This window comes from Herpailurus yagouaroundi, unplaced genomic scaffold (genome assembly GCF_014898765.1).
Source record: "Herpailurus yagouaroundi ecotype Mexico unplaced genomic scaffold, PumYag 182, whole genome shotgun sequence".
NCBI lineage: Eukaryota > Metazoa > Chordata > Mammalia > Carnivora > Felidae > Herpailurus > Herpailurus yagouaroundi.
This window is the reverse complement of record NW_024412413.1, coordinates 25,796,304-25,815,677: the sequence shown is the minus strand read 5'-3', so window position 1 is coordinate 25,815,677 and position 19,374 is coordinate 25,796,304. Positions and strand designations below refer to the sequence as shown.

At 38.7% G+C, this 19,374-nt stretch overlaps 1 protein-coding gene across 12 annotated transcripts in view; it reads right to left on the bottom strand.

Annotated features, from left to right (window-relative positions):
• Positions 1–19,374, bottom strand: part of NR2C1 (nuclear receptor subfamily 2 group C member 1) — a 46,921-nt gene that overhangs the window by 26,907 nt on the left and 640 nt on the right. For 4 of the 12 annotated variants that reach the window (XM_040491206.1, XM_040491201.1, XM_040491195.1 and 1 more), the window contains exons 2-5: positions 9,090–9,163; positions 6,168–6,398; positions 2,735–2,816; positions 695–874 (exon numbers count right to left, since the gene is read on the bottom strand). In XM_040491206.1, the coding sequence (XP_040347140.1) occupies positions 695–874; positions 2,735–2,816; positions 6,168–6,398; positions 9,090–9,143 (547 nt within the window). In that variant the 5' untranslated portion in view covers positions 9,144–9,163. Of the gene's footprint in view, positions 1–694; positions 875–2,734; positions 2,817–6,167; positions 6,399–9,089; positions 9,164–11,492; positions 11,678–17,925; positions 17,951–19,074; positions 19,338–19,374 lie in introns of those variants that run through there. The other 8 variants (XM_040491202.1, XM_040491204.1, XM_040491196.1 and 5 more) reach the window with 7 other exon arrangements.

The following is a 19,374-nucleotide window of genomic DNA, read 5'->3' as shown; positions in this document are numbered from 1 at the left end:
CAAGACTAATAGAGAGCCACAAAAGACTAAAATTAAATCTTATTTTAGTTAAGGGCAGGGAGATTTTTGAGAACTAATTCAACTGTTTAATCTTAATTTATAAAATATAGGTAATATATTTCACTTATTTATAGGAATTTTATTTCATAATACCTAAGAGACAGTATAATGTAGTTGTTAAATGTATATTTTCTGAGGGAAAAAACTGCCAAGATTCAGATCCAAGTTTTGCCACTTATTAGTTGTGTGACCTTGGGCAAGTTATTAAATCTGTTTACTCTGATCAAATGTAAAATGCGTAACAGTCGTACGTACTGCAGAGAGTTCTGCTATGAGAGTAAGTAAGTTAACTCATATGTTATACACAGAGTTAGGCATGGTAGGAGCTCAATCAATATCAGCTATACCTTTTATCATTTTAGGAGTTTAATCAAAAGCTAGACTGGTATCTAGTTAGTTGTGCTTTTTTTTAAAAACACCGTATTCAAACATACATACATACATGCAAAGCGGATAGGAACTCAACATCTGTTGAACGAATAAATATTACATGCATATGTACACATTTCTATGTTGTTAGTTGGAAAACTGTAAATGAAAAAGCACATATATTTGACATACTGTGTTAATTTTGACATACTTCTAGTTTGCCTGAATCCTTAAAATTATTCTCTCCTTTAAAGCTAATACATACAGTCTTGTCTCATTCCAAACGCAATACATCTCTGTAACCTGCAGTATTGACAGCGATTTCGATGGTGTTTATTAATAATACAGTCCTTTGATCCTCGACATGAATAAACTAAATTTTTTCGGATGCTTCTTTTAAAAAATCCTTTGCAGCCTTCACAGGTTACTGCTCCATAATGACGCCCTAGAAACAAGATGTTTAAGAAAACACAAAAGTCACATATTTTAGAACAGAAATGGAAGTAAGCCCATTTCTTCCCTTTAAGTAACAATATATGTGATGAGACAGAGGTTTTTGAGTTTCTGACATGAAAAAAAAATTTTAAGGAGTTACTAAACAGAATGAAACCACCATATTCTTTGATAAATATATTAACCAGTATGAATTTTTAATTTTGGTATTTTTTAAAGTTTATTTATTTTGAGAGAGAGAGAAAAGAGAGCATGAGTGGGGTAAAGGCAGAGAGAGAGAGGGAGAGAAAGAAAGCCAAACAGTGGGAGCCTGACAGTGCGGAGCCTGATGTGGGCTTGAACCCACAAACTGTGAGATCATGACCTGAGCTGAAATCAAGAGTCAGATGCTTAACTGACTGAGCCACCCATATGCCCTATGAATTTTTATTTTGTAAGTAACCTTAACAACAGTATGGAAAATTTCACAAAGAAAAGAAGCAAAACCATCCATAACACCATGATATGTAAAAACTATTTTCACTTCTGAGTCACTTACAAATTATAATTCTCATATATTATATAAAGATATTTTATTCTGAAAACTATGCTCTAAAACAAGCACACTAAGTAGTATTTGAGCTAATCTCTTCTCATTGTGGGTTCCATTTTTTAAATTTCTGGAGAAATGTTATACTTTGATTAACCTACCATTTTATAAACGATTTCTTTGGCACAACATTTATTTATTTATTTTATTTATTTTTGCAGAGAGAGAGAGTGAGAGAGCGAGGGAGCATGAGTAGGGGAGGGGCAGAGAGAGAGGGAGACACAGAATCTGAAACAGGCTCTAGCCTCTGAGCTGTCAACACAGAGCCCGATGAGGGGCTCGAACTCATGGACAGCGAGATCATGACCTAAGCCAAAGTCGGATGCTCAACCGACGGAGCTATCCAGGCGCCCCTGGCACGACATTTATTAAATTGAACATACTCTTGGGAAAAGGTGTAGTGGAGACTTTTGTAATGACGCTATGGAAAAGATCAAAGATTACAAAAAACAAACGAGGCCCTTAAAGTATATCCCACTGGCACATGGGTGCTTTCCTAGCATAAAGTAACAATAAACATAACTAAAATGACATAACCCTGATATTAGACTTGGAGAAATGTCCGCTCAGCTGTGCCCAAAATAAAGGGTAACCAGAAATTTTTCATCTCAGTAATTCAAGTTACTCTCTATCCCTGGACTAGCAACAGGACTCAACAGGTAAGGTAACAATTTAACATTTATATTATTAAGGACCACAACTCATTTTTAAGCAATTCCTTTGACAAACCGGTTTTATATTTTTAAAACATTCCACTTATTCATTCAGTTTACATTTTAAAGGAAAAACTGCTTTTCCTAATTCTTCAAAATATGCATTTTATGTCATTGCAAGACCAAGTCAAACTGCATTCAAGTGAAAAAAAAACCTTAGGTGAATAAAAAACTTGGGGATAAAATCGGTTACATTTCATAGGCTTCAAATATGGACCATAACAATGACATCCTCTTGGGGCGCCTGGGTGACTCAGTCTGTTAAGTGTCCGACTTCAGTGCAGGTCATGATCTCTCCATTAGTGGGTTCAACGCCCACATCAGGCTCTGTGCTGACAGCTCAAAGCCTGGAGCCTGCTAAGTAAGGTTCTGTGTCTCCCTCTCTCTCTGCCCCTCCCCTGCTCAGCTCTGTCTCTCTCTCTCTCTCTCTCTCTCTCAATAGTAAACATTTAAAAAAAAAAAAATGACATGCTCTTTTTACTTTCAGAAGAAGAAACGTGGTAGTGTGGTAGTTACAACACAATATATATAGGTTATTTTTAAATGTTACCTGATGCTTTGTCTCCACATACTACGCAAAGATCAAAAACCTTATTTGGTCCTTGGTCTGGAGAAGAATTATCTGTTAAGAGCTAAAGAAAGCCCCCCAAAACAAAAAACAAAACAATAGTGTGTTAATAATGCTCGTAAGTAAAAAGTAGAAGAATATTCAGTCTTAATTATTGCTTTCTTTCAAGTTATTCTGAAACTTTGAACTCTATTATACATATATATCAATTAAACTATTCTTATTTTTCTTTATGTAAGTAAAAATATCAATGTTATTAGACACAAAGATAGGAAGAATACCTTTTAAATTTACTCTGTAACACTCTAATTTAACAGACTATTAAACACACAAATAAATGCAGGAGTATTTAACGTATCTTACCCATTAAGCACTTATTATTCATTCAACACATCAAATGATTGCAGAAGCTATCAGCCCCATCATGACATGTCTTTGAACAGCTCAGAAATTTCCCATATGACTGACTAAAATAAGCTATAATAGCATAAAAAAGATAACTGATTTTTAATAAATAAATGTTTATTTTGAGAGAGAGAAAGAGAAAGGGACAGAAAGAATCCCAAGGAGATTCCATGCTCTCAGCACAGAGCCGGATGTGGAGCTTGATCCCGTGAACCCTGAGATCATGACCTGAGCCAATATCATGAGTCAGATGCTTAACCAACTGAGCCACCCTGGTGCTGCTGAACCTTTAAATGGAAAAGGGGTTAAAGTTTTTGTTAAAGTATTTACTTATAATTATGGAAATATGATTGATTTACGAAATATAAAATTTTCATCAATGAGTTGTCTAGGATTAGGTGGAGTGGTTGACAGCATGGGTTGTGGAGTCTGGTAAATGGCAGAAGGTCAGTGAGACTGAGTGGGGAAGCCTTGGGCAAATTACAAACGCTCCTTAAATTATATAAAGGGCTATATATCACTAGGTATAGCTACTATGATGCTGGCAAAGAAATACACTAGTCTCTTCTTTTAGATTTATTTTCTAGTATTTTCATCATTTTCTTTCAATCTTTTGGAATGTGAATGAATTAATTTAATCCCAAAAATGTGATAGGGCATTCCCTATGATAGTGGCATCATTCTTTTAAAAAAATTTCTTTAATGTTTATTTTTGAGAGAGAGAGAGAGACAGAGAGAGAGAGAGAGAGGGAGAGAGAATGAGTGGGGGAGGGGCAGAGAGAGAGGCAGACAGAGGATTCAAAGCAGGCTGGGCACTGACAGCAGAGAGCCCCATGTAGGGCTCAAACTCACAAACCGCGAGATCGTGACCTGAGCCAAAGTCGGATGCTTAACTAACTGGGCCACTCAAGTGCCCTGGCATTATTCCTTCTTATATCACTATAAAAATTAGTCTTCAACAGAAACGTAAGAAAAAACCTTCTGGTACTAGCTGTCCCTTGAAAACCTCTATGAAAAGTATCACTCCTTTCCTTAATAGCACATCTACAGCAAATGGTGTTATCCTCTATTATTCTTATGGGTAGAAGAAATATTGAGAGATTAAGGGACACTAGATCACTAGATCAGAAATCCAATCTTTTTGGCCCAGGGGGATTCTATCCTATACCTGTTTCTCTTTCTCTGCCCTGAGAGGTGCTCCATAAAGTAAGCAAAGTACCAATATTATCTTTTCTTCTGGAAACAGAATTTTTCTTTTATTTTAAGAGTAACTTTACAGTGGAGAAAAGTGACACACACTACTTCAGCCAGGTGGTCAAGATCAATGTCACCAGTTATCAAACATGATGATACTAAGTACACTTGATACAATGTGATGAAAATGGCACTCTGTGATCCTCCTTACCCAAACCAACAAGCCCAGTCTAGCCATGAGATGTCGAAGTTCCATAGCAGGGTCACCTATAATATACCTGAACAGTATACCTCAAAACTGTCAAGGTCATCAAATACAAGAAAAGTTTGAGAGACTGTTACTGCTAACAGTAATCTAAGGAGACATGATGATTAAATGTAATATGGTATCCTGGAATCAAAAAGAATATTAGGTAAAAATTAGGGAAAGCTAAAAACATTTATGGATTTTAGTTAATTATCAAAATTAGTTCATTATCAAAATAAAGGTATCATATTAATATAAAATGTTAATAGGAGAAATTGTGTGTTGAGAGGTTATAAGAGAACCCTGTACTTCCTGATATTTAACTATTGGGGAGTCTGGGTGGCTCAGTTGGTTAAGCATCCGACTCTTGATTTCAGCTCAGGTCATGATCTTACAGTTGTGAGATGGAGCCCTGTACCCAGCATGGAGCCTGCTTAAGATTCTCTCTCTCCCTCTGCCCCTCCCTGCTTGTGTTCTCTTAAAAAAAAAAAAAATCTGTTAACTATAAAACTTGTAAAAAATCAATTCTGTTAATAAGGAAAAAAAAAGGGTATTCATAATGTTATAAACTTTTTGGGACTTCTGTCTTGTTGATAAAATAACTTCTTGTAAATCCCATCTATTTTTTACCTTAGCCATTCCTAAAATTAATACAGATGATGTAATCAGAAGAATAATAGAATCAGGCAAAATTTTGTATTTTATGAATTAGTTTCTCAATCCTAAAAGGAACTTTCCTTGATCAGGTTTTCAGCACAAAACATGGAATTCAATTTTAAGTGGGTACTTCACCAAAAAGTCTCCAAAGGCAAACTTAGGGGGTTGCTGAATTTGTATTCAATCATAGCAACCAGCAGTAAAAACATCTATGTAACCACAGGTATGCATTGTATATAAGCCTTAACTGGCTCTTTCAAAAACAGTGCATAACTTGCAAAAATTAAAATGATGTGAAGTTAATCTAGACTACTGACTGACTTCCAGTGTTAAAGCAGACCATGAGGGTAAACCACCTGTTACATCAAGGAAGACATAGATGACAACCAAGGAGGCACAGTGACAAAGCTGCAGCCATAAAACCACCTTCTTGATCTGGCAGCTTGTTTGAGGCCTAGGCAGTGTGCTCCTGGGAAGTGCTGCTACCACAGAAGAGGCTCTTGATTTGGCAGTTTCCTAACCGAGCAGAAGCAGCAGGTCTCTTAGAAGCCAGTTCTGCAGCACATCCAAGTGGTTATTCTTGGAAACTGACCTAGAGCTGTTTCTTCAGCCTTCCCGACAATTCTATGAGTTCTCCATATCCTTTATTAAACCCCTCCCTGGACAAACCAGCCAGAGTGAATCTTGCTGTAAGAGCCCTCCAAAATACACGGAAGGGAGGGTGTGTGAGGAAAAGTACAGTGGCATATAGGAGAGGGCAGTCACCACAGATAATGTGCACACCATGTAATTTTATGCAAGATTTTTTTTTCTATGGACCATGCAGGATATAAAGTCTTAACACCAGGACTTACACTTATGACATGCTTTTAATTCTTTCAAGTGTGATGAAGACACTGTAAAGTTATTTACCTGGAGATGTTGTGCAGACAGATCAGGAGTTGTAAAAAATAACTGATTAACACCTGCTGCATCTGGAGTAGTGAGGAATACTTTCCCTGGAGTGGAATCTTGCCTGGCCAGAATGACTTTGCTTGGAGTAGAGCCATCATGATTTGTCAGAATGAACTGCTTCTCTTGTGTATTATGATCAAGTGCTGTCACGATCTGGATTTTCTGGCCAGTTGGCTGCTCGGTAACAATCTAACACAACCATGTCATATCAGTAATCGATTCGACTTAATCTTTTTTTTTTTTTTTTTTTTTAACTCTAAGGACACAATTTTCTCCTACCTTCGGACAAAGTTAGAAAAGTGTAACATTACTTATATATTCAATACATTACACATAGACACACACCTTTTAAACTAGCAATTCTACTCCCACAAAATCCTATCCTATAGAAAAACAAATGTGCAAATGAAGGTACAATCACTATTCTGATTCGTTCCTTCCTTCTCCTTCCCACCCACCTTCCATTTACACAAACCTATATTGGGTGCCTTCTATTTGCCAAGCACTATTTGTTCTGGTCTTGGAACACAGCAATAAATAAAACAAAACCTTTTTTCTCATCAAGTTTTTATTTTAGTGAGGAAAGGCAGATAAAAAACAAGCAAATACTGTTGTCAGACAGTATTAACTGCTATAAAGAATAGATAAAACAAGGTAGAGATGGTGAGAGTCACCATCTAGATAGAATAAAAGCCATGAGGAGATGACATTTTTGCACAGACCTAAGTGCAGTAACAGACCAAAGCTTAGGACTAGCTAGGGGTAATGCATCCCAGGTAGAGAAAAAGAAACATGAAAGAAGGCTGTGGGGCAGGAGGAGTGTGTCTGAGGCAAGAGGCACTACAAGAGAGCTATGTGAGTGAAAGAGTGGCAGAAAGGATTATGGTAAAAGACAGGATCTGAGAGACAGCAGGAGCCAGATGGTATAGGGCTACACAGGGACTCCAAAGTCTGGATTTCCTCCTGTGTGAAATGGAGATCCACCTTCCTCTGGAAGGTCAGAGAGCAGAGTGGCAAGATCTTTTTCAAAGAGGGTGTTCTAGATTTAGTGTGTAGGCTAGCCTGTGAATGTTGAAGAGAAGAATACTCAGACACCGGCAATATCTGGGAATTATATATGGGCAGAGATGCTGGTGGGGAACAGGGTAGCAGCCAGGCCAGAGGAGAAAAATAATTGGATTTGGGATATTTTATGAAGGGAAATGTGACAGGATATGCCAACTGCCTGGATGTGGAATATGAGGAGAGAAGAGTAAAGGATGACTATCAAATTTTTGTCTGAGCACATGAGAGGACAGAAATGCCATCCACTTAGTTGGAGGAGTCTGGAGAAGTACAAGTTCGTGACTAAAGAGAACTAGCCAGTGTTGAGGGCTTTGGTTGTTGAGCAAATATTTTACAGAGTAAACTCATTAAGGCAATTTAATCCCTTGATTCAAATTTAAAATGGCAAATTTGGTTTGTTTCCAACTTTTTCTCCATTTCCCTGAAATTATTTTCATCAAGATTCTTTTCTATGCAAAATTTACAACAAAATGCTGAATTACTAATCAGTTTTTGTCTAGGGCAGATTGTACTGACTATAGCTGCTGCCAACTCAAGTTTTCTTTGTTGACCGTTATTTCTAGTATGTCCTATTTTTCTGGGTATACTTTTCACCATTGTCAATTTTATTTTACACATAGATTATTTATACCAAGTCTAGTCTCCATCTTATCCTAACAATTTTTGCTATTTCCTCAAAAAAACTTTTTTTGGGGGGTGCTTGGGTGGCTCAGTCCGTTAAGTGGCCGACTTTGGCTCAGGTCATGATCTCTCTGTTCCGTGAGTTCCAGTCCCGCATTGGGCTCTGTGCTGACAGCTCAGAGCCTGGAGCCCGCTTCAGATTCTGTGTCTCCCTCTCTCTCTGCCCCTCCCCTGCTTGTGCTCTGTCTCTCTCACTCTCAATAATAAATAATAAAACAAAAAAAAAAAATTTTTTTTTTTTAAGAGAGAGAGAGACAGAGAAAGAACACAAGAGAGACAGAGAAAGTATGGGGTAGAGGGAGGGAGGGGGAGGGGGGGAGGGGGGCTGAGAGAGAGAGGGGGGGAGCGAGACAGAGAGAGAGAGAGAGAGAGAGAGAGAGAGAGAATCTTAAGCAGGCTCCACACTCAGTGCTGAACCTGATGCAAGGCTCAATCACACAACCCTGGGATCGTGACCTGAGCTCAAATCAGACGTTCAACCAACTGAGCCACCCAATTTCCCCAAGAAACTGTATTAAGATCTATTGGTCTATCCTGCAATTTGAATGGATCCTTTACTTATCAGTAATTTTGTAACATCACACATTGGTCCACTGATTTATATACATCTTTTATATGTTGACATGTTTCATCATACAATATCATCGCATGTCATGTAGCCTCTGGGGAAGAAAAGGTAACTAATGTTCCAGTATTATTATGAAAACAGTTTTGACCTTGCTGACTCTCTGAAAGAATCCCTAGATGATACTTTGAAAACCTCTGGGTTATGGTACCTCTTCCTAAGAAATAGGGCATAAGATCTGTTATTTGACATGGATCTCCTCCCACTGGCCCATTAAGACTGGCCTCAGATTCTGTACCTCCAAAAATATTCCATGACCAGATCTCCACAACCCTCTGTGACTCTTCATTAGCTGTTTTTCTTCTGTGCTCCCATAACACCGTATACAATAATCTATTACAGCCCTTACCACTGTATTGTGACTGTCAGATGATTCACCTATCTCTTACTAGATTTAAAAATATCTTAATGTTGAGGGTATCTTTTATCTCTGTACCTCCAGAACCTAGCATATACATTTGATGTAAATAGGTTGATGGATCAGCAAATGAACTGTAAATCAAACATACCTCTCCCATTTGTTGTTCAATAATTTGATGTGCGATTTCTTCTATGGTTGCCATGTTCTAACTGCCAGAATGTCCTGCCAAGATAAAAAGACACTTTTCACAAAATAAAACATATTTACCGAAGAATTTACAAATGAAATCACATGCTGGTGCCTGGGTAGCTCAGTCGGTTAAGCATCAAAGACTCTTGATTTCCGTTCAGGTCATGATCTCACAGTCATGAGATCAAGCCCCTTAAGATTCTCTGCCCCTCCCCGGCGTGTGGTTCTCTCTCTCAAAAAAATAAACTAAAAACGCAACGCTCCCAAACAAATGAAATCACATGATAGCTAAGATCTGCTTCAAAATAATCCAGTTGGGGTGGGTGGTGGTAGGATGGAATAAACAAAACAAGGTTGGCCATGAACTGACAGTTGCTGAAAACTGTTGTTTATACAGGGGTTCATAACAGTATTCTCTGTTTTTATATATTTTGAAAATATCTACTTAGAAAAATCATTCAGGGTGACTGGGTTAAGTGTCCAACTCTTCATTCTCAGCTCAGGTCATGATCTCATGATTCATGAGATTGAGAACTGACTTGGGCTCTGCGCTGACAGTGTGGAGCCTGCTTGGGGATTCCTCTCTGTCCCTTACCTGTTTGCTCGTACATGCACATTCTCTCTCTCAAAATAACAAACTTAAAAAAGATTCAATACCAAACAATTTCACTTTTCAAAGATATTGAAGCCTAACCAGGACAACTCTACAAATCAGGAGTAGTTTATTAATTTAAATAAGGTAACCCTATCTGTAAACAAATACATCATGGTAACCACTTAACATACTCTTTTTACCAATACATTGTAATAACTGGCATTCGTTCAAAAGGAAAGAAGATTTCTCTAGAATCTTGTAACTGTTCTTCATTAGTGGAAGTTTCTTATATATTAAGGTTAATTTGAATTTAACGTAAAACTTTCTCCAAATGGATCTGAGAGCCTGAAAGATCAGTGGGTTGACTCTGATTTTTGCTTTTTTTTCTGTATCAGTAGATAAGAACACAAATATTATTTCTCACTTTATCACATTATATAATGTCTGTCATAAATTCACTAATAGTCTACAATTATAAATAACATTAATTGCCAAATTATCTGAATTGTTTTTCTTTCAATTACCTTAAAAATTTTAAATGTTTCAATTAGCTGTGCCAAAAGCAGTATTTAATATTATCTTCATTATCCAATTATCTCTTACTAGAATGAAAAGCAGTGGCCTCAACCATTCTGGGACCAAATGAGGAAACAGAGCTGCTCCTCAGGTTTGTGTCCTCTGGGGCCAGGGTAGCAGTGACAGCCCTGACGACCTCTGACCCATCTTTGAGGTCTTCCTTCCTTTTCCCTGAAGGATAACTTATGTTTAAAACTGAATAGCTCTACTGACCCATCCAGGAGAATCCCACAAGTTCGAGAGCTTTTCTTCATTTCATCCCATATATGTCCCCCTCGGTCCAAGCTGTCTACATTTCTGCTGATATAAAATTCTCAGAAATCTTGTTGCCTTCCTTGCAATTCATGGGGCTTTAGGCCATCAGATATAAGAGTCCTATACAGATCTCTCCTGAATAACCCCCATCTCTATTCCTGGCTTCTGTTGAGATGGCTGCCTGGATCCATAAATCACATGTCCCTAATTCTCTTTAGCAAATTGTTGGTTGTCCAGTCATACCCAAGAGAGTCTTTTAAGAACACACTTTCTCTTTTTTTGCAATATGGATAGGTTATTTTTCAATTCTTTAAGTCCTGATTCCATTTTTCTAAACAATTCCTTCTTCAATTTACCTCTTTCCTCTCACATTTTACTGTACGCAGCAAGGAGAAATGGCCATGTCTCTAACTAACACTTTGCTTAGAAATCTCCACAGATAAATAGCTTACAAGTTCTGCTTTCCACAGAACGCTGGAACACAAGGACAAGTTCTTTGCCCTTCATCATAAGGTTCATTTTCCTCTGGTTACCAAAACTGTAACATGTTCCTCATTTCTGAGCCCTCACCAGAAGCATTGTTAATGTCTATTATGTCTATCAACATTCTATTTATGAAAACTATATGTGTATCTCTAAGATGATGGCAGCTTTTTCCACAGTTCTCTTTTTTTCTGAACCCTCACCAAAATTGCCTTTGATATTGGTATTTCTATCAACGATCTCTTCAAAGCAATCTAGGCTTTTTCTAGCATGCATCTCAAAACTCTTCCAGCCTCTACCCATTTTCCAGTTCCAAATTTTTAGGTATTTGTTATAGCAGTACTCCACTTCCCAGTACCAAAATCTGCACTGGTTTGCTAGGGCTGACTTAACCAAGACTAACAGGGCTAATTTTGGCTGGGTGGTTCAAACAACAAAAATTAATTTTCTCACAATTCTGGAGGCTAGACATCTGAGACAAGCCGTCAGTAGAGTTGATTTTTTCTGAGACCTCTCTCCTTGTCTTCTCTTTGTCTCTTCACAAGTCTTCCTTTTGTTTGTGCCTGTGTTGTAATCTCTTTTAATAGGGACAACACTCATATTGGATTAGGGCCTACCCTAATGACCTCATTCTAACTCAATTACAAAGGCCTCATGGCCAAATATGGTCACATTCTGAGGTATTGGGGGCAGGACTTCAATATGAATTTTGGGGGGAGACAATCCAGCCCATAACACTTAGACACAAATCTAACAAGAAATGTGCATGCTATATGTAAGGAAAGCTTTAAAATGACACCTAGAGGGGCGCCTGGTGGCTCAGTCAGTTAACCATCTGACTTCAGCTCAGGCCATGATTTCAAAGTTGGTGGGTCCGAGCCCAGCTTCAGGCTCTATGCTGACAGCTTGGAGCCTGGAGCCTGATTCAGATTCTGTGTCTGTCTGTCTGTCTCTGCCCCTTCCCTGCTTGCGCTGTGTCTTTTTCTCTTAAAAATAAACAAACATTAAAAAAATATATTAAAATGATACCTAGAGAGAGAAAAAACTAGCTGAAAGAACACAAAAGAAAATGTTTATAGTGACTATCTCCAGGGAGAACTGGAAGTTTGGGAACAGGGATGGAATGCAGACTTTTCAGTGAGTGTCTGTTCTTTTTAAGTTTTACTTATTATTATTTGAGTGAGAGAGCAAGCATGTGTGTTAACACAAGTGGGGAAGGGGAAGCGGGAGAGGGAGAGAGAGAATCTCAAGCAGGCTCCGTGCGCTGCACTGAGCAGGGCTCAATCTCAGGACTGTGAGATCATGACCAGAGCAGAAATCAAAGAGTCATACACTTAACTGACTGAACCCACCCAGGCACCCCAGTGTGTATTCCTTTCAAATTTTAAGTATTACCACAAAAAAATGAATTGTAAGTAGGAAAAAAAAAAAAGCCAAACAGTTTAAAGGAATCTTGTCTAGAAATCCTAAAATCAAGGGGCACCTGGGTGGCGCAGTCGGTTAAGCGTCCGACTTCAGCCAGGTCACGATCTCGCGGTCCGTGAGTTCGAGCCCCGCGTCAGGCTCTGGGCTGATGGCTCAGACCCTGGAGCCTGTTTCCGATTCTGTGTCTCCCTCTCTCTCTGCCCCTCCCCCATTCATGCTCTGTCTCTCTCTGTCCCAAAAATAAATAAACGTTAAAAAAAAAAAATTAAAAAAAAAAAAGAAATCCTAAAATCAAGCAGCATTATCGGCACATCAGACCCAAAGAAGCTAATTCATAATGAAAACTTACCGTGATATCATGACCGGAGCCAAAATCAAGAGTCGGACACTCAACCGACTGAGCCACCCAGGTGCCACTAAATCAACTATTATTTTAGCCAAAAAGACCAAAGACTATGAGGGTATATGTGATACACATATATGCCTGTAAAGGTTCATGCTTAATTGTATACTTTGTCATTAGCAGCGTTACAGGTAATACAATGTTAAAGGATTTGAATGCGGATACTCTTGAAACAGAATTCTTGAATACTGAATTCAGGGATATTTGGATTTTTTTTCTGTTTCAGAAGAAAAGAGCAGGAAATGGCAATGGATTCCTAATTTTTGGAGTTAAAAACTTCTAGGAGAATCTGACTAGGAGAATCTTCAGAAAAATATACACACACATATGTATTTGGTAGATCCGGATTTGTGATTCACCATATCAATTTTCTACTTCTTTCTATATAAACTCTCTGCATTACTGCAGTAGCCTAGAACCCTTATCTCCTACTGTTCTATAGATCCATATAATCCAAAACATTCATAAATAGAATGTTGATAGAAATAAATAGAATGTTGATAGAAAAGAATGCTTAGGGAAAGTTTTTAGAATACTTACCTCAGTGATCATACACCTTAATTTGTATGGAATGGAACACAAATGAGAGGAATTTAGGGAATAGATTTGACCAGAAAGGTGGAGTAAGAACAACTTTTTCCCTCTGGACCCTCTCCAACCAACCATATCTTCCACTGCAATCTCAAACTATTTACCTTATCCTACTTGTAAAGCCTGTTAAGTGTCTGTCAAGCTGGTTCATTAAGATTTAAGTCTAGAAAGGCACAGACACAGGATATAAAGTCAAATCCATAATCCCATTTTCCTTATTACTTACTTCTCTCATTAAACTATCCACTAATATAATACATCTTTATATGCAAATAAATCCATGAAATAATTCACGTACACCCTACAATCTTGTTGATCAAAAATTTTTTTCCACCATTTACAAAAAGGATGCAGACTATCTAAATTAATTACATAATTACAAATCATATCCAAGTGTATTAAGTTTTACTAAAATTCAGAGATTCCCAGAGGTTAGTATTTTATTCACTCTGATAAACAAAAGTATTAGCAAGGGGAAATGATGAAAATTAGTAAGAATTAAATAGTTATTTAGCATCAAAGCAAGGATTTATGACAATGTATTAGTCACTCTGGTTGTGATAAAAGCTCAACTACTGCTAGTTTAAGCAAAAAGGAAATGGCTGGGGGGGAACAGGACAGACACTGCTAGGATCCAAGTGGAGCGGACCTTAGGAAAAACTGGAGTTAGTTTCCCGATGCTGTCAGGAATCTCCTTATCTCTATTTTTTTTCCCCCTTATTGCTGTCCTTATTCTCCCTATGTGGCTTCTTATTTTCTACTTTGTAGTAAAGCACCAGGAAAGTAAAAGTAGTCTTCTCTAATTTCAATTTTAAAATGCTGGTAATAGATTCTGATTGGGCCAGCTTAGGTTATATGCTTATCTCTGGAATTAATCACTGTAGGCGGGCCAGGAAGAAGGAAAGGAAGGCTAATATGATTCTAGCATTGGCAGCTTCTACTTTTGGAAGGTCTAGTTATCAAAAGATGAAGACTAGTTGGGGTGCCTGGGTGGCTCAGTCGCTTAGGCGTCGGACTTCGGCCCAGGTCATGATCCCGTACTTCGTGGGTCCAAGCCCTGTGTCAGGCTCTGTGCTGACAGCTCAGAGCCTGGAGCCTGCTTCCGATTCTGTGTCTCCCTCTCTCTCTCTGCTCCTCCCTCCTTGCACTCTGTCCCCGTTTCCCAAGAAATAAATACTAAATAAATAAATAAAATAAATAAATAAAATAAATAAAGACTAGTATAGACATGGCTCCTGATAAAATCACCATGAGCCAGGCAACCACCTCAATTTGTTTCTACTACAGACACACAGAATTCTTCAACCAGAAGTCCACTGAACACTACACTACTCAAAACATTTAATTCAGCATTGACTCCAATTTTCTGTTGTCAGTTAGATAAATTCCAAAAAGGAGAAAGGATACTTACTCTAATAACATATTGTCAAAAGTTTTCCTTTCGGCTACTTCCAGATTAAAGTCCTTCTAATTTCTTGCTCTGTGAGTTCTTCAGTAAAAGACAAATTTAGTTTTATAGCCATTTCTTTTTTTTAATCTTAAAAAAAATGTTTTTAAGTTTATTCACTTTTGAGAGAGAGTATGAGTGGGGGAGAGGCAAAGTGAGAGGGAGACACAGAATCCCAAGCAGGCTCCGGGTTCTGAGCTATCAGTACAGAGTCAGATGTGGTGCTCAAACCCATAAACCGTGAAGATCATGACGGTTTCATGAGCTGAAGCTGGATGCTTAACTAAGCCACCCAAATGCCCCTATGGCCATATTGTTTTAAACAATCTCCAGAGTTTCTAGAGAATTCATAAAATTTTTGTTGAATTTTTTCCCAACATCCCCAATTTTTTTTTGTTTGTTTGTGTTAAGCTGGTAAAAAGGCATAAGGAGTGAGGGCAGGGCAGCCTTTGAATCCTTAATATTAAAAACGTGAGGCCTGGAGTCTTCAGGACTGGAGGGTGTTAGACTAATGAAACAAAAAGATAACAGGAGTTACCGGTTACCCTGATGTACTGATAAACGGAATCTTTCTGATGAGAGACTACTGACAGAGTTATGAAAAGAATCAAATTAGTTTTGGATTACCAGTCCAGATTTTATTCCCAGACTTATTTTTTTAAACAATTTTTTAAAGTTTATTTATTTATTTTTGATAGAACGAGAGTGAGCAAGGGAGGGACACAAACAGACGGAGAGAGAATCCCAAGCAGGCTCTGCACTATCAGCATGGAGTCCACAAACTGTGATGTGAATCAACAGTTGGATGTGTGGTGCCTGGGTGGCTCAGTCAGTTTAAGTGGCCGACTTCAGCTCAGGTCATGATCTCACGGTTTGTGAGTTTGACCCCACATTGGGCTGTGTGCTGACAGCTCAGAGCCTGGAACCTGCTTTGGATTCTGTGTCTTCCTCTCTCTCTGCCCCTCCCCCGCTCTCTCGGTCTCTATCAAAAATAAACATTAAGAATTTACGTAAGAAACAAAATTTTATTTACAACTGATTTTAACTATGCAAAAACACACAAGGACTAAAAAGAAACATTCTCATATGTTTAGGTGAGATTTACAGGCCACTTATTTTCTTCTGCTTTTTGAATGGGTATCTATGGTTGTAATCGGAAGTAAGCATTCTCTCATTTTTAGCCCATCGTACCTTGTGCCTATTTACCTTCTACAGCACCCTGTCCTTACTTGCATAGACGACCCATCTCTAATAGACTTCTAAGGAAAAGAACCGTAGTTTCCCTTGATTTCGGCTCAGGTCATGATCTCAAGCGTTCATGAGTTCAAGCCCCACATTGGGCTCCACGTTGACAGTGCAGAGACTCCTTGGGATTCTCTATCTGACTCTCCCCACTCTCTCTCAGAATAAATAAATAAACTTAAAAAAAAAATGGTAGCTTTCAATGAACTAATTTTTTCAGTGAACCTCTGGTATTTAACAGTGCCCAGTATTCACATCTAACTTCAGAAAGTATTTACTGAAACACATTTACCAGGCACTATGAGACTTTGGGACTCAACAGTGAACAAGCCTGAAAAGATCTCTGCCCCACAGAGCTTATATTTTAGTGAGAAAACAGATTTTAAAAAATTATCATGAACTAAATGCTATGAAGCGAACTAGGAAAAAGTGATAAAGAGAAAAACAAACAAACAGGAGGAGGAAGTTTATATAGGTAATAGTGTCCTAGACCGCAAATCAATAGATCAGAGCTTCAATCCCATTATTACTATTTATTAAATGCATTACTAAATGTCAGTCACTGTGAGGCTCAGTTTCGTCACAAACGAAATAGATTCAATACGATCTACTTTAAAAGGTTGTAAAACGTCAGTGTCAGGGAAAATATCTATACCAATGGTTAACAGTTTCTTTAAAGGTAATAGGTATTTCCTGAAAGTTAGCTGAATGAACAAAGTGCTCCATAAATGAACAAGAGGAGCTCAGAACCACTGCACTAGAGATGGAGTCTCTGGAAAAACCTTATTGAAGAGCCATCCGAGTTAGGCACTGATGGTTAGGTTTGTTCACCAGCCCAAGGGACAAAGCAAGAAGCTTGAGGATGCGGTCTTCACTTCTCTAGAGCTAATTAACATACAAAAGACAAAACAGTCTTACATTTTTGGCCCTGATTTTTTTTTTCAATTTACCATGATCTCACTTCAACTTACCTTCACCACAGAAGAAAGCAAAACATGAATGGTGCTATCCTTCTTCCATTCAGATTAAAAATTTTTAGTGTGTGCTCTCTGACTACATCAGAAACAGTTCATTCTCTCCTCACCAGCCCCACTACCATCAACTGAATGTTAGGCTGCTGTCATCCAAAGCACACTTTGTGCTGTGAGCCACTTATGGGTGGGGAAATTAATTTAGTAGGTCAGACTTTAAGTTAAATAGAAAACAGTGCATCAGATATAGTGACGGTAACAATGGTCTCAGGAAGACTTGATTTCAGTTTAATCTCTCAGTGTGCTGAGGTATGGAGCAAAATGTATTTCCTTCTGGGGGATGTGAAATTTGAAAATATGATATAAAACAACGATTTTTTTCCTGTGGAGTAGATCTTTGAAAATTTTTGGAAGTTAAGGTTTCTCTCACCAGAAAACACATATTCACATTCACCCACACTACAAAGGAGTATGCTGAATTTCAAGGGGGTCATAAAACTTCAGTAGCCTAACGGCCTTCAAGTTAACCCTTCTGGTAAAATTGCAGCTACTGTTGAGTTTCCTGAACACATATTTAATATATGACTTTGGGGCGCCTGGGTGGCTCAGTCGGTTAAGCGTCCGGCTTCGGCTCAGGTCACGATCTCACAGTCCGTGAGTTTGAGCCCCGCGTCGGGCTCTGTGCTGACAGCTCTGAGCCTGGAGCCTGCTTCCGGTTCTGTGTCTCCCTCTCTCTCTGCCCCTCCCCTGCTCATGCTCTGCCTCTGTCTCAAAAATAAATAAAAACATTTAAAAAAATTAACATACATGACTTTGTGTACATTAGGCAAGAACCATCTTTGTGTAGATTTGAAGTGCCAATGAGGCATAAACTATCTGTGGGTCAGCACCTCTGACAATCAGCAATATTAAATATCTCAAAGCTCACAGAACTGAAATATCCTTATTCTCCTGCTTCGGAACCATCAACGTCTCTTTAATGGCCAAAGGATGAAGTTTCGGTCCTTCTATTTTTTCAATATTTATTACACCTCTGAAGCATGCCTGCCACTGTGGATGTAGAGGGTTCCTTTATAGTCTGACTTCCTCACCCCACTTTAGCCCCTAGCCTCCCAAGAGGGGCGTCTCTTCAAGTCAAAGTGGGATGTTCTTTATACCCACCATTCCAAGTTCCTCTTCCCTCACTTAAATACCACCTGGCCTTTCAGACTCGGTTGAAATTTTTAAAAATCCAATCCTTTGAGATGGGTTCAGCATCGATTTTGAATGCTAAAGCTCTTAATTACAATTTACTAACAGACTTTTTTTAACTTCTGATATCATATTCAAAATTTATGTAAAGATGCATTTTCCCAGCGCTTTCATAAAAGATTTCCAGATTGCAAAGGGTACTACGAATCAAAAAAAAAAGGTAATGATATTTATATTATCAATTCTTTATGCTGCTTCTTTTGTCTTTTCTATTCCCCAAGAGCAGGAATTAAACTCCTCGGGTGACAGAAACACCAACGGTACCATATCTTGGGAATGTCTGGTGCCTTTGATTTGTGTCTCCCTCAAAACCCTTCCAGAAGACTGAAATGCCCTACCAAAAAAAAAAAAAAAAAAAAAAAAAGAAATTCGTTACATTTATATGCGATCCACCTTTTTTATAAGAATGGAATGATCTACCAACTGGGCACAAGCAAAATTTTAAAACTGTCATCGTGTACCAACCAACCATACAACAGACACTGATGAAAAATGATCAAAATCAAAGGCCTATTTAGAACATCCAGAGGAACAAAAGCCCCAAAGGCCTTAATTTCCAGTCTTTTTTGCTTTTCCTTCCCATTTATTTATTTTTTTAAAACAGGCCGACCTACTCAGTGAAGGTTACGAGACAACTTGGCAACAAACGTTACGAGACAACCAACCTGGCAACATTTGTAATTGTAATCATAAAACGGCACATGCGGGAGTCGGAGGCAGGGGTTCTCAACAAAAGAACTTAGAAGTTTAGACTTGCCCAGGGCAGTGAGGCCCCTGGACCGTTCCATTTTTCTCAAAAGATACGAGTCCAAAGACAGCGGCTGCTGTCGCCCGATTTGTCGTGAAAGTTGAGCAACCCGTTGCTCGTCCCGTGTAGGCACGAGAATTACTAAGCGTCCTCCGAAAGGAACGGAGGCCTCGGCTTGCGGGCGCTAGAGCCCCCGCTGCGACCCCCGGACCCCGCCGCGCCGCGCGGCTCTCCGAGGCGGGGGGGAGCGGCGGCGG